The 13,913-nt window shown below is 35.8% G+C and overlaps 1 protein-coding gene across 1 annotated transcript in view; it reads right to left on the minus strand.

The window, feature by feature from the left end:
• Positions 1-13,913, minus strand: part of gfpt2 (glutamine-fructose-6-phosphate transaminase 2) — a 31,418-nt gene that overhangs the window by 5,505 nt on the left and 12,000 nt on the right. The window contains exons 8-13 of the mRNA XM_067377039.1: positions 9,929-10,008; positions 7,975-8,092; positions 7,521-7,684; positions 3,908-4,003; positions 3,459-3,556; positions 1,677-1,797 (exon numbers count right to left, since the gene is read on the minus strand). Of these exons, the coding sequence (XP_067233140.1) occupies positions 1,677-1,797; positions 3,459-3,556; positions 3,908-4,003; positions 7,521-7,684; positions 7,975-8,092; positions 9,929-10,008 (677 nt within the window). The remainder of the gene's footprint in view (positions 1-1,676; positions 1,798-3,458; positions 3,557-3,907; positions 4,004-7,520; positions 7,685-7,974; positions 8,093-9,928; positions 10,009-13,913) is intronic.

Raw genomic sequence — 13,913 nt, forward strand, 5'->3', positions numbered from 1 at the left:
CTATTTTTATCAGCAGCATTGACATGCATGTGTTAGTTCATCAACAGCATTTAATGTTATAGGTTATGCAATAGGTGATTCTCTACAGAAGCTTTTTTTTTTTGTTATACTGGTTGAAAGTCACCTTATATCCTGATAGCAATCATGTTAAATGGTCTAAATGTATTTTTAAAAATATAGGCGTAGGACAATAAAATGTTTATCCTATTTTTATATTCTGCCCGAATTAAATAATACAATATCCCACTTGTCTATCAGCATATGTTTTTACATTCCCTCACGCACCCTGTTCGCACAGACAGCAGATATATAATATAATATAATATAATATAATATAATATAATATAATATAATATAATATAATATAATATAATATAATATAATATAATATAATATAATATAATATAATATAATATAATATAATATATAACAGCAATATACTGTATAAAATTAATAGTATCAATGAGTTTTGTTAAAGGATTAGTTCACTTTCAAAAAAAAAAAAAAAAATCCTGATAATTTACTCACCCCCATGTCATCCAAGATGTTCATGTCTTTCTTTCTTCAGTCGAAAAGAAATTAAGGTTTTTGATGAAAACATTCCAGGATTATTCTACTTATATTGGACTTCAATGGCCTCCTAATGGTTGAAGGTCAAAATTACAGTTTCATTGCAGCTTCAAAGGGCTTTAAATGATACCAGACGAGGAATAAGGGTCTTATTTGGCGAAACGATCTGTCATTTTCGAAAAAAAATGTAAATGTATATGCTTTATATAAACAAATGATTGCCTTGCACGTGCTTCCGCCAAAACCGCACTTCCGTATTCTTCAAAAAGCTTACGCTGTATGTCCTACACCTTCCCTATTCTACTTACAGAAAAAAGACAGAACTGGCGCTGCGTTCGTTCCGTAAGTAGAATAGGGAAGGCGCAGGACATACAGCGTAAGCTTTTTGAAGAATACGGAAAAACGGTTTTGGCGGAAGCATGATCATTTGTTTATATAAAGCATATACATTTGTATTTTTTTCGAAAATGACCAATCGTTTCGCTAGATAAGACCCTTATTCCTCATCTGGTACCGTTTAAAGCCCTTTGAATCTGCACTGAAACTGTCATTTTGACCTTCAACCGTCTGGAGGCCACTGAAGTCCACTATAAGGAGAATAATCCTGGAATGTTTTCCTCAAAAACCTTCATTTCTTTTCGACTGAAGAAAGAAAGACATGAACATCTTGGATGACATGGGGGTGAGTAAATTATCGTGAACATTTTTTTTTGAAAGTGAACTAATCCTTTAATGTATCACAACTAGAAGAATATTGTATTGCTCCAAGGATCTTTTAGCAGAGAACTGAGTTCTCAGAAATGTTTGCGCGCTGACTTTTGATTGCAGTTTGAGACATCTTGAGACCTCTTATGAAATTCATGGGGGCTTTTTTATTGGGAGGAAAAAAGGAGGCAAGATACTCTTCATTTAATCTCATCAGTATATGGGAGAAACAACTTGGATATCTGTGTTTTTTTCTGTGCTGTGGGCATCTGGGTATCTGGAGATTATATCACCTCACGCGCTTATTGTGTAATTCAGTGACATATCAGTTCAAAGGTCATTATTATCAACCCTTTTTGGAATATAAATCATGAAATTGGGGGTAAAGAGCTGCACTTTACCCGACTGGCTGATGAAAAAACAGACATCGTCTCTGAAAACTGGCGTGATGCGGTCTAGGAAATCACTGGCCAACTCGACCATAACAGGAAGCTCAGTCAACTCCTCAAGGATCTGACGTGTCTGCAGAGAGAATCAGAGATAATGCTGTGATCATGTGCTCAAGTAAGGGAAAGGAACAGCCAGCTGGTCATTGAAATAAACCTATTAAAGAAGTCCTTCAATATGAAATCGGACAGCAGTTTAACGATCAATGTACAGTAAAAAATTAATTGACACACTTAGGCTTACATATACATTTGAAAAAGCATCTTCTCAATGTTTCGGCCTTCCGTCCACACTGAGTTTGCATTTTGTCCTGTGAAAACTGAGCTTTTTGAAGACGCTCTCCCAAGCGGATACATTTGAAAATGCTGTTTTTGCATTGTAGTGTGAACTATAAAAATGCTTTTTTACATGTCCAAGGTATGTTTAATCATGTGACGCATATGAACTCCTTGCACAACTACTTCCACGTTATACTTATTGCTACTTGGGAGTTTCCAGTAACAGCTTTCAGCACACATACATTACTCAATGCAGATTACTACCTTTTTTGCCTGTCAATTGATTAAAAATCTGCATTAACATGAATTATCTTGAACCTGCTGAAATTTTCCAATAAATATATTTTCTTTCCAACTGTGCATTCTGAATAATAAATAAATAAATATAACCTGCAGCAGTCAAGTGCTCGTCTTCTAAACAACACTGTTTTTCTCTAACTGATCATATTTCATACCTGTTGAGTTTACATTTTGAAATGAATTTGAAAAGAATTGCTTGTGTGCTTTGGTGCTCTTATTCCAGTCTTTTAAAATAGTTGAATAAAATAATGTGTGGTACATGCCTTAAATAAATGTAACAATGTTAAATACTGAATTAATCCTAAATGTTAACGTGCTGACAGCGCTACTACATTGAATATTAATTAAGAATTCTGGCATAAACATGCAAATTAAATACAGTGAAATGAATGACAATGAAAAATGACACAGAATAGTGATTAAAATATTTAATAGAACTAAATAAAGGTAGAACTAAAGGATAATTCACCCTGTGGTGAATTACCATGCATGTTTACTAGCCGCTGTTTTTGCAGATCGGCTTGGGTTGGATTAAAACTTCATGTTCTGTTGAGTTCTTTCCACAGTAATCATTAGAATATCGCTTCTCCTGTCTCTGAAAATGCCCAGATTTTTAAATCATCTAGGTGACTACAGCACACTGACATTATACATGACTGGAAATAAATGAGTTTTATAAATAAATGACTGTATGTTCATTTACACATTGTAGTTAAAAATAAATCTATATTAAAAATAAATGTTTTCCAATGGCAAAACATGAAGGCAACTTTGTTTTAGACCATACATGGAATAGCAATTTGTAAGAGTTAGTGGTGGGATATTTTGCTAATAAAATGATTATACCAGAAGAATAGCATAAGAACTTTATTACTGTATGTCTGGTCTCTCGGTATCATCTCAGTGAGTTTTTACGCATGTGCAGTAAAATGATTTATACGATTTACAGTGTTTCAGTGTGGACGATCAACTTTTGGAAAAAGCTAGTGTGGATAGACAGCGTTTTGAAACAAAAGCAGAGAGTTTCATTTCCTTGTAATGAAAATGGATAACCATCTAGCAAATATACAAAAAACAATCTAATTTTGTCATCATTTTCTTCTATGAATACAATAAAATGTCCTCCATTATGCTCTGGACAAAAATTCAAAAACTCACTGCCACTCCCGCATGGTAACTGGTTCCACAGCCAATCATGATCAAGCGTCTGCATCTCTTGATCTCCTTCAGATGGTCGGACAGGCCACCAAGAAGAACTGCACAAAAATAAACATGCTAACCGATCCAAAACACAAAGAAAATCAGGCTCAAATTCTCTGGTTATAAGATTCTGTGCAACCAAACACATCTGCTGCATTATTTGCTAAAATAACTATTAGTTAAAGGTGAAATATATAATTTCCTATCCGTAGGCTGATTTTCAGGAAAAGTGTTGTTTGAGGCAGGATGGTTTTTATTTTTGCAATTCCATTTAATGATGTTAATAATGCAGAAATTACACAATTCACCTTTGGCTGTAATTCTACGACATCAAATCATGTGCTGCAAGAAGTAGCCTAATTTAATTTGACGTGGATATTCTGGCAAAGTGGAAGGTCATGTTGTACCTATGTTGCTGTCAAAGCAGATTCTGCCTCTCATGGTGTTATAGACAGATTCAGGCTGCTCAAAGATCTCCTTCTGCATGAAAGCCTTGAAGTTACCTAAAAGTATGAAATGGTGTTAGCACAAAAACAAAATTTGCTGAATTACAAAATTCAAATTAGGGTGTCATCCTAAACCCCGGTAAACAGAATCCTGGGTTATCTTGCTTTATGTTTCATACTGCTCATAATTTACCCAGGGTAAATCCTGGGTATTCCTAAGCTGACGATTTACATTGTACATTCCTAAACCTGGGTTAACGTTCTTATTTGCATATTTGTGGAGTCAGTGTCACTGATTGGACGAACGCTGCACGCAATATGTCTACACAAAGGCTCTAACATAGCAGTATATAATATGAGGTATATAATATAATATCTATATAATATGAGTATATAATATGCGCAGACTTTACTATCAAGTTTATCCTGAATGGACTTTTCGGACTATAAAGGTAAAATTGACAGTCTCAGTCTCTTCACTCAAATTGTCCCATTTTCTGTCGCCATTTGACATTTTTCGCCTCAAGCGTTGAAGCTACTGTCAATGACCCACACTGACAAATAAAAGTGTAAGAAAACATAATGGAGATATAATTAATTTTTAAGTTTTATAAAGTGTTAAAGATGAGATTATGTGGTTTTTATAATCAATTAACACTGCTGTTATTTTTTACAAGATGGACAAAATTTGTCACCAAAAAAGTCATTCGAGTTAAACAAATTTTCAGTTTTATCGAATGACACTTTTGGTTATACCAAATGACGATATTTTCAAACAATGCTAACAGGCTGATATCTAGCTAGCTTGCAAAAGGACAATCAAACATTTTATATTTAGTACAAGTTTTTAAAGCATTTTCCATGTTTTATAGCGGTTGTACCAAATGACCTTAAAGGGTTAGTTCACCAAAAAATGAAAATTCTGTCCTTTATTACTTACCCTCCTGCCGTTCCACACCTGTAAGACCTTCGTTAATCTTCAGAACACAAATTAAGATATTTTAGTTAGTAATGCGATGGCTCCATGAGGCCTCCATAGGGAGAAGTGGACACTTCCTCTCTCAAGATCCATAAAGGTACTAAAAACATATTTAAATCGGTTCATGTGAGTACAGTGGTTCAATATTAATATTATAAAGCGATGAGAATATTTTTGGAGCGCCAAAAAAACTAAATAAAGACTTATTTAGTGATGGCCGATTTCAAAACAATGCTTCAGGAAGCATCGGAGCACAGTGAATCAGTGTGTCGAATCTGCTGTTCGGAGCGCCAAAGTCACGTGATTTCAGCCGTTGGCAGTTTGACACGCGATCTAAATCATGATTCGACACACTGATTCATTTATGCTTCGATGCTTCATGAAGCAGTGCCTGCGTCTCAATGTGCATACTATCCATCCTAAATAGTATGTGACATTAGTAATATTCAATACTATATAGGGCAGATAGGGTGGATAGTATGCACATTGGGATGCAGGGAAAGTTTTGAAATCGGCCATCACTAAATAAGTCGTTATTTTGTTTTTTTGGCGCTCCAAAAATATTCTCGTTGCTTTATAGTATAATATTAAGTGTCCATTGCTCCCTATGGAGGCCTGACGGAGCTATCGGATTTCAACTAAAATATCTTAATTTGTGTTCTGAAGATGAACGAAGGAGATGAAGATGAACTTACAGGTGTGGAACGGCATGAGGGTGAGTAATAAATGACAGAATTTTCATTTTTGGGTGAACTAACCATTTAAGTTTCGGGACATGCGTATGAGCAAGTGAAAACATGAATTATCAAATAGTTTAAAGAGCGTTAATTCACGACCATGTGGTCCTTTGCAGGTGTCTGAATGATGTCACATCCTGTCACATGATATTGACCGCATGACTTGATCCAAAATGGTCCCTTTATATTGGTTACTCTGAATGACATCAATGAAATTCTAGGCGTTTCTCAATGTCAAGGAAGGATCCTTGGAAGCCAGAATTTCGAGGATGCTACGTCATCGACATCCCTCGCAGGACTGTTCCAATGTCGCTGATCCTCGGAATTTCAAACAAGGACTGAGTCCTTTGTTCGAAAAATATCCCATATACAGGAAAGAATGCATATGTGTAGCCTCCGCGCTCTTCGCGCTCTCAAATCACCCACAATCCTATGCGCGCAGCTTTGCGATCTTGTTCAAAAAAATTTGCGGGCAATATGCTTTCAAATGTAAGTATATTTACGTTACCAAACATTTGTTATAACAGTAAATATGTCAGATAAATAAAGTTTCACGTTTAAATGCCAGTACAAATTACTACCGTATTGATATTATAAATTATACAAATACAAATTACGTTATTGATGGCTAACTGAACCGGACCGTCATTTAACAACTGTTAGCTTGGTTGCCGTCACCGGCATTTCTTTTATAAATAACTAGTTAAGGTGTCCAAAGTAAATTTAACGTTAATATTATACCATTATACCATTCACAGCGTTTTTCATAGCTTTCTCGTCTTTTTTAACAGGAACCAAGGAACAAACGGAGGCGTTCATATGTCTCCGTGTAGAAAACAAGCAGCTGTTTACCGAAAGCGGACCTTTTTACTGACGTAATGACGCAATGACATGCACATTTATGTTCCATTTACGTGTTCTCCGAATGCTAAAGAGGAGCCTCGCCTAGCCTCTGATAGAAGTGACTTGGAAGGACCAGTCCTGCCAAGGAAGTATCCTTGACATTGAGAAACGCCTTAAATATGCACATGCACTAGTCTGACCTACTAGACTACGTCACTCACGTAGTGTATGTGTACACTCAATGGGTGTTTTTTTGTTTGGTTTTTGTAAAGTGAGGGATAATAACAGATCGTTAAATGAACAATTACGATATCATAGACGATATACGTATATTGCACACCCTACAGCACTGGCACGATCGGGCAAGTGACTGTTCCGTCTACTGTCCTGAGTGTCGTTCACACTGGCCCCGGGCCATCGGGCAGTCCTTATTGTCGAGCCCTGGCGGTGCTTAGAATGATGATAACCTGTGGTTAAGCGCAATGTGAAAAGCCCTAATGCGGCATGGCATTCAAGTCACTGTTATCAAATCAAAGACCTTACAGATACATATTTAAAAAACTGATACTGAGATGCCCATATCACTGGAACTCTTTTCGATTCTTTTCGTTCTCCTGCAAAACTAACAGCAAATGGGTTTGGTATGTTATCTGGTACATAATGAGAAAATTCATTTTTAGATGAACAAAAATCAATGTGCCAAAAATGTTCTGAAATGTAAAGCACAGCGTTAGCAATGGCAAGGTCATGGGTTCGATTTGAAGGGAATGCAAGGACTTATAGAAGTGTATAACATAAGTAACTTTGGATACAATTTAATGCCAAATGCATAAATTAAAATGCAGATATCTGTTGCATCAGTTTTGTTCATATTTTCACCTGTTTGTTATTGAATTTTATGCTTTATTTCTTTCTTCAATTTTGATTTTCTATTATTTACTAATCATTTTTTCGAATTATTTAGTGGTAGGGTGTTTTTAAACATTGTTTCGATGGTGTAAGTGTGATCTGGGACCTTTCATGATCTGCTGGAGCTCCATCTGTAGGGTCTGAATGACACGGACATGGTCTTCCCCTGCTCTGCGCTTAACACGGTGCACAGACAACTTCCCCTCCACCACCACGGCGACGTCATCGTCCTCCAGATAAATCACCTTGTTGGTGTGCTCAATGATTGCACTAAGAGAGAAAAATAAAAATAATCACAGTTTACTTTACTTTTACAGTCACAATCACGTTTGTAATGAGGTTTTGTGGCCAGCATGGTGCATTGCTGAACTGTCATCACCATTTCAGTTACAGTAGCAACTGGTATGAACTGTTTAACCTGAATGTCTGTGTTTAGACTTCGTAATGAGAATATTATGTAATGTATATATTATATGATATTATATATTAATATTAATTCATAATGTAAATATTATGTCAATGCTCTAGATTCTACAGTGTAATATTTGTATGTAGGTTACCTAGCATCAGAAGCAAAGTAAAACTCCACCGCCAATCTTTTGTGGACTGAGTGCAAGGCATTGGTGCTGCCTTCGTGGTTCAGTAAGTTTTTCTCCCGTTCATCTTTCCTGGAATCACCTTAAGAAAAATGGAAATAAAACAACACTTATTACCATCTAAAAGTACATTCGGTGAAATATTAACAGAGAATTATTGCTCAAAGCAACACACAATGTCAGGTGATTTAATATTATACAATTAGACCATTTCTGTTATCATACAGTTAAAATATTAATTAAAAATAACAAATTGAGATTGAAAAATAGATGTTCTTTAAATGTTTAAAACCAATTTAAATATTCACTAGACAACAGTGCGTTTTATTCTTCCACTGTATAATCATCCTTTTATAACATGTCACATGCTCACATAAAAAGATAGTATCTTAGCATTACAGTTATCGCAAACAGATGATGGCGACTGCCATCATAAAATACCATATTTCAAGTCAGGCTTCAGCTGGATGCCACACGTCTTTCCAATACCTCGGCCCAAAATGTGCCAGAAGTCAAAATGACTGCAATACTGCCTTTTGTCTTTTTCTGAAGCACATACTTTGGTTTTTGTTGCAAAACAATGTGGCCAAAAGTATGTAAGACAAGACCCCCTTAACGGTTTGGTTAGTCTCCTCAATTCCAGTTAAGGCAAATCTCAATGTAGAATGCCTTTGTAGAGAACTGTGGGTTTCCGAATTTGTGGCAAGAGTTTAGGTAGGGTCTTTTCTGTTGTAGCATGACAATGAACACATTTGGGATGAACTGGACTGATTTTCAGTGTCTGAATAGGATCCAACAAGAACACGCAGGAGATTTCAGGAGTAAAAATATAAAAACAATATAAAGACATAAACGAGACCGAACCAAGAACTGAGTGAACAGAAGGCTTAAATACACAGACTGAGTAATCAACTTAAAACAGAACAGGTGCGTAAATTAGGAACTATGGAAGCTAATGAGCACAGGGAACCAGAAGAGAGAGAAAAGAACCAAAACAGACTAGGACTACATGTTACAGAAATATCATTACAATTTACAATATCTGTTTTCTATATTAATATATTTAAAATTTAATTTATTTATTACATATGATGACAAAGCTGAATTTTCAGTATCACATGATCCTTCAGACATCATTGTAATATGCTAATTTGTGCTCAAGAAAAATTTGTTCTTATTATTATCAATGTTAAAAACAGTTGTGCTGCTTAATATTTTTTGTGGGAAACTATTTTTTCAGGATTATTTGATGAATAGAAAGTTCACAAGAACAGCATTTATTTGATATAGAAATATTAGGGCTTTTAACCCTGCACGTATCTTGGTTCTAAACACTGCTTTTAATCCCGGGTAAAGGAACGTTTCACACTTGTGATGTAGAAGCGGGGTTAGCACCGCTTTTTACCCGGGTCTATATAACTCTGCTTAGGAATGTACAATGTGAAACGTCAGCTTGTGAATACCCAGGATTAACTGTTAACCCCAGGTAAATTATAAGCAGCGTGAATGACCCAGGGTTAACTATTTCAAGTGTGAAAATCCCTATTTTGTAACAGTAAAACTGTCTTTACTGTCAATTTGAATCGATTTTATGCATCCTTGGCAAAGTATTAATTTATTTCAAAAAAAAAAAAAAAACCTATTGACCCCAAACATTAGAATAGCAGTGTATGTTCCAACATACAGTACAAAACCTTCTTAGAGGAGTGCTAATATGTTAGGGAGGACCAACTCAATATAGATTCAAATAGTTTTGAAATGAAACGGTCAACAAGCACATACATTCAATATGGGTGTGGTGTTCTGGTGTTTACAAATTGATATAATATAAGACAACAATCTCACTTCCAAGTACCAAAACTGGTTTGGGGAGTTGTACAAGTGGACGAGAAGAAAGGATGACGTGGGTTGGACTTACCACAGTTGTACTGGACGGGGATCTGCTCCGTAGAAAGCTCATACTGACTGCGCACACCAATGAGCAGCGGGCTGCCTCTCCTGTTTGAAACAAGATGAGAAAGAGGGATATATTTTTGCTATTGACTGCTTATGCAAAGCATACTTTGTGTGTAAAATAGGACAAAGGCACTTAATCTCCTTTTACTAAGAAAAAACTGACACCACATAAAAAACAATTCTTTCATTGTTTCTATGGCACAACAGCACACCTGCAGGACTTTGCCCTGGTTTCAATGTACTTTAGCATTGCTCTTCCATTGGCTGAGTGAACGGTGTTAGCATAGCCCTGCTTTAAACAAGATACCTGTGTTCACTCTTTCTCTATTTCATCATATCCTTGTTTAGGTCCACCCCCTCACCCCTGTTTGAGGAAATATTTCATTCCTGTCCTTTACATGCACCACCTATCTTGCTTGGCGCAGCCACAGTCCCTTATGCTGACGTGCCAAATGGGCTCACACTGGAGCGTTTTCTCAGTGCTTGCTTTGTTTGAACTGGTTGGGCAGTTGCATTTCAGTGTGCACAACAAGCCAAATGTTCACTATCCCATTAAGTTTGGATTCTAACTCCACACCGGTTAAAGGTTTTGTCAATGAACCACACTCTAAAAAATGCTGGGTTAAATATGGACAAAACCAGGGATTGGGCTGTTTTTACCCAGCCATTTTTTTCAACCAATTTTGGATTTATTTTTTTAGCCAGCAATATAGTAATATAGTAAAAGGCATGTTTTTGCTCACTCCCAAATAGGGGAAAAGTTGTGGGGTATTTTAAGCTGAAACTTGACCAGACCAGAGACTTATATTACATCTTGTGAAAGAAGGCATAATAGGTGCCCTTTAACCCAACCCGCTGGGTTTGTCCATATTTAACCCAGCATTTTGCATGAACAACAAAATACTGATATTCAAAACTAGTAGTACTGAGCTAATTTAGAGGTGTCATGTGTAGTGAAATGATGATCAAATGAAGGTGAGACAGGAAGAATGAGAATTTGGAAGTAATGTGCTAATGTTAATCCATTGGAAAGGATTCTTTGGGATGGATTCTACACAGAGCAATAAACTTGGAATTTAGAATTTAAGACTAACTACAGTTTTGTAGTTTATTATTAGTTTTTTATTATTTATACACTATTAAGTAGCTATTAAAATGAGTGTTTATTTTGTTTATTTTCAGTATTCATTTTAATTTAGTTACCTTTTTAATCGTTACGTGCTTTTGTCATTTTGTCAGGTTCTTTAATATTTCTATTTAGCTTTAATTTATTATTTATTTCAGTTTTAGTTTCAATCATCTTAGTATTTTGAACTTAATTTAATTTCAGTTTAATTTTTTAATTTAATTTTGAACTTATTTTATTTCAGTTAGTTGCCAAAACAATATTTCTATCATTTTCATTTAGGTTTTTTAAATTTAAGACTTCATCTAATATTTATATTTCAGGCATCGCCTCCAGGCAGCTATTTTGGGCACCCAAGACCATGTTCCATCTACTTGAATGGGGAAATCTTGATATCTCAAAAACTGCTTGCCGCACTCAAATTTAAATCAACAACAAAATCTGGCATAAACTGTCCCATAAATGTTCTTTCTTATGCTAGAAAAGCTTAAATATCAGGTTGGTCCAGCCACTGCGCATGTGTAGTCATAACAGTGCATCTCAGGAGTCAGGACACTGACTGTTTCTATGGCAACCAGAGCTTCTAATGTCAGCTGCAGTAATGCGAAGAATGTTCTAATTGGTGATTGGCTCTTGAAGGTGGAACTTATTCGCCATATAGAGTGCAACAGTGCCCGTCCACTTTTTCAGCTGCGCTGGTTCCATAAATATTTTTTCCATTCACTTCTTCCATAGGGGTTTAAAAAAAGTTATGCCATATAAGCTATGAACCAAGCCAATCAGCTATGAGGTGAATAATAAAATTACAAAGGTTGATTTGAAGCAAAAAAGTATTTGAAAATCTGACAAAAATACAAAGGTACAAGACTGTGCAATTAACAGCTTTAGTGAGGGAAAGAACCACAATCCCACGAAGCACTGTGAACAGCATTATAAAATTATGCTGAAAAAATTGAGAAATGAGGGCTGCTCGAATATGGCAAAATTTACAGTCACAATTATTCTGGTCAATATTGAAATAATGGTTATTTAACACAATTATTGATGGGTGATATATGATCAAATACTTATTTCATGATACGAGTATCAAATGTCAGTGAAAATTCACAGTTATCGATATTTCAGCAAAAACTATGCTGTTAATGTAAGTGAAAAAAGTCCTCAAAAAAGTTACAGAAGACAAGTAAACAGTCAGAAATACACAAAAAAAAAAAACAAAGAAACTAAATTACAAACAAAACCGACAAAAAAAATTCAACAGAACAAAAATACAAATTAAAAATTAACAGTGCTTTAGGTTTTTCAATAAGATGTACTAACAGCGGTATTCAGATAAGTAATGGTGCTTTATGTAACGTTATCTAGTGTACGTGATGAATCCCGCTTGACGTTTGTGTTGGCTACTGTATACAGGCCACCAGGGTACAACACAGACTTTATCAAAGAATTTGCTGACTTTCTATCAGAGTTAGTACTGGCTGCGGATAAAGTCCTTATTGTTGGTGATTTTAATATCCATGTAGATCATTTGTAAGTCGCTTTGGATAAAAGCGTCTGCTAAATGACTAAATGTAAATGTAAATGTAAATGTAATGAAAAAGACGCCTTGGGATTGGCATTTACAGACATTTTAACCTCTATTGGAGTTGGACAACACATGTCAGGACCCACTAAATGTCGTAATCATACTTTAGATCTAATATTGTCACATGGAATCAAATCGATTCTGCAGCAGAGCGATGACATCTCAGATCATTATCTAGTCTCATGTATATTTCATTTAGCCAAGCTGATAGCTGATATAAAAAATTGGATGACTAGAAATTTCCTGAGAGATTCTAATTATTGGACCAAAAACCTCTGCACATAATAACCTAGAACACAGTCTAACACTTGATGGATGTTCTGTTAAGTCTTCGTCGTCAGTTAGGAACCTGGGTGTGCTCCTTGATACCAATCTTTCATTTGAAAGCCACATTTCTAGCATCTGTACAACCGCATTCTTCCATCTTAAAAATATATCTAAAGTACAGCATATGCTCTCAATGACAAATGCAGAACAGTTAGTTCATGCATCAGTGACCTCAAGGCTGGATTACTGTACTGCTTTACTGGGTGGTTGCCCTGCCCGCCTAATAAACAAACTCCAGCTGGTCCAAAACGCAGCAGCTAGAGTCAACACTGCATTGGCTCCCTATTAAACATCATATAAATATTAAAATCTTGCTAATTACTTACAAAGTACTAAATGGTTTAGCTCCCCAGTACTTGAGCGAGCTCTTAACACATCATAGTCCTTCATGTCTATTGCGATCTCAAAATTCTGGCCAGTTGATAATGCCTAGAGTATCAAAATAAACACCAGGTGGTAGATCCTTTTCCTTTTTATCTCCTAAACTTTGGAGCAGTCTTCCTAGCATTCCTAGTATCTAGACAAAAAAACACATCTGTTTAACCTGGCATACACATAACACATTATCTACTTCTATAATTCAAATGTAAATTGTTAGGCTGCATAAATTAGATCAGTCAGAACAAGAACATTTTTCATAACACCTGATGTACTCGCTACATCATAAGAAGAATGCCGTCTATGCTAAAATTAGTCTCTCTCTGTTTATTCTGAGGTTTACCGTAGTCTGCCAGATACAGGCCGTATCCAGATGAGATGAAGCTTAGACACAACGACAACGCAGCCCTGAAGTGTCAACTAAACTATCCTTGCGAAGGCCTGCTTCCTTTCCCTATGTATAGATGAAACGTTATCAAAATTATTCCAGTTCGCATGGATCCGCGGAAACGACTAATAATTTTGTATTAT

Source organism: Chanodichthys erythropterus, chromosome 22 (genome assembly GCF_024489055.1).
Source record: "Chanodichthys erythropterus isolate Z2021 chromosome 22, ASM2448905v1, whole genome shotgun sequence".
Lineage (NCBI taxonomy): Eukaryota > Metazoa > Chordata > Actinopteri > Cypriniformes > Xenocyprididae > Chanodichthys > Chanodichthys erythropterus.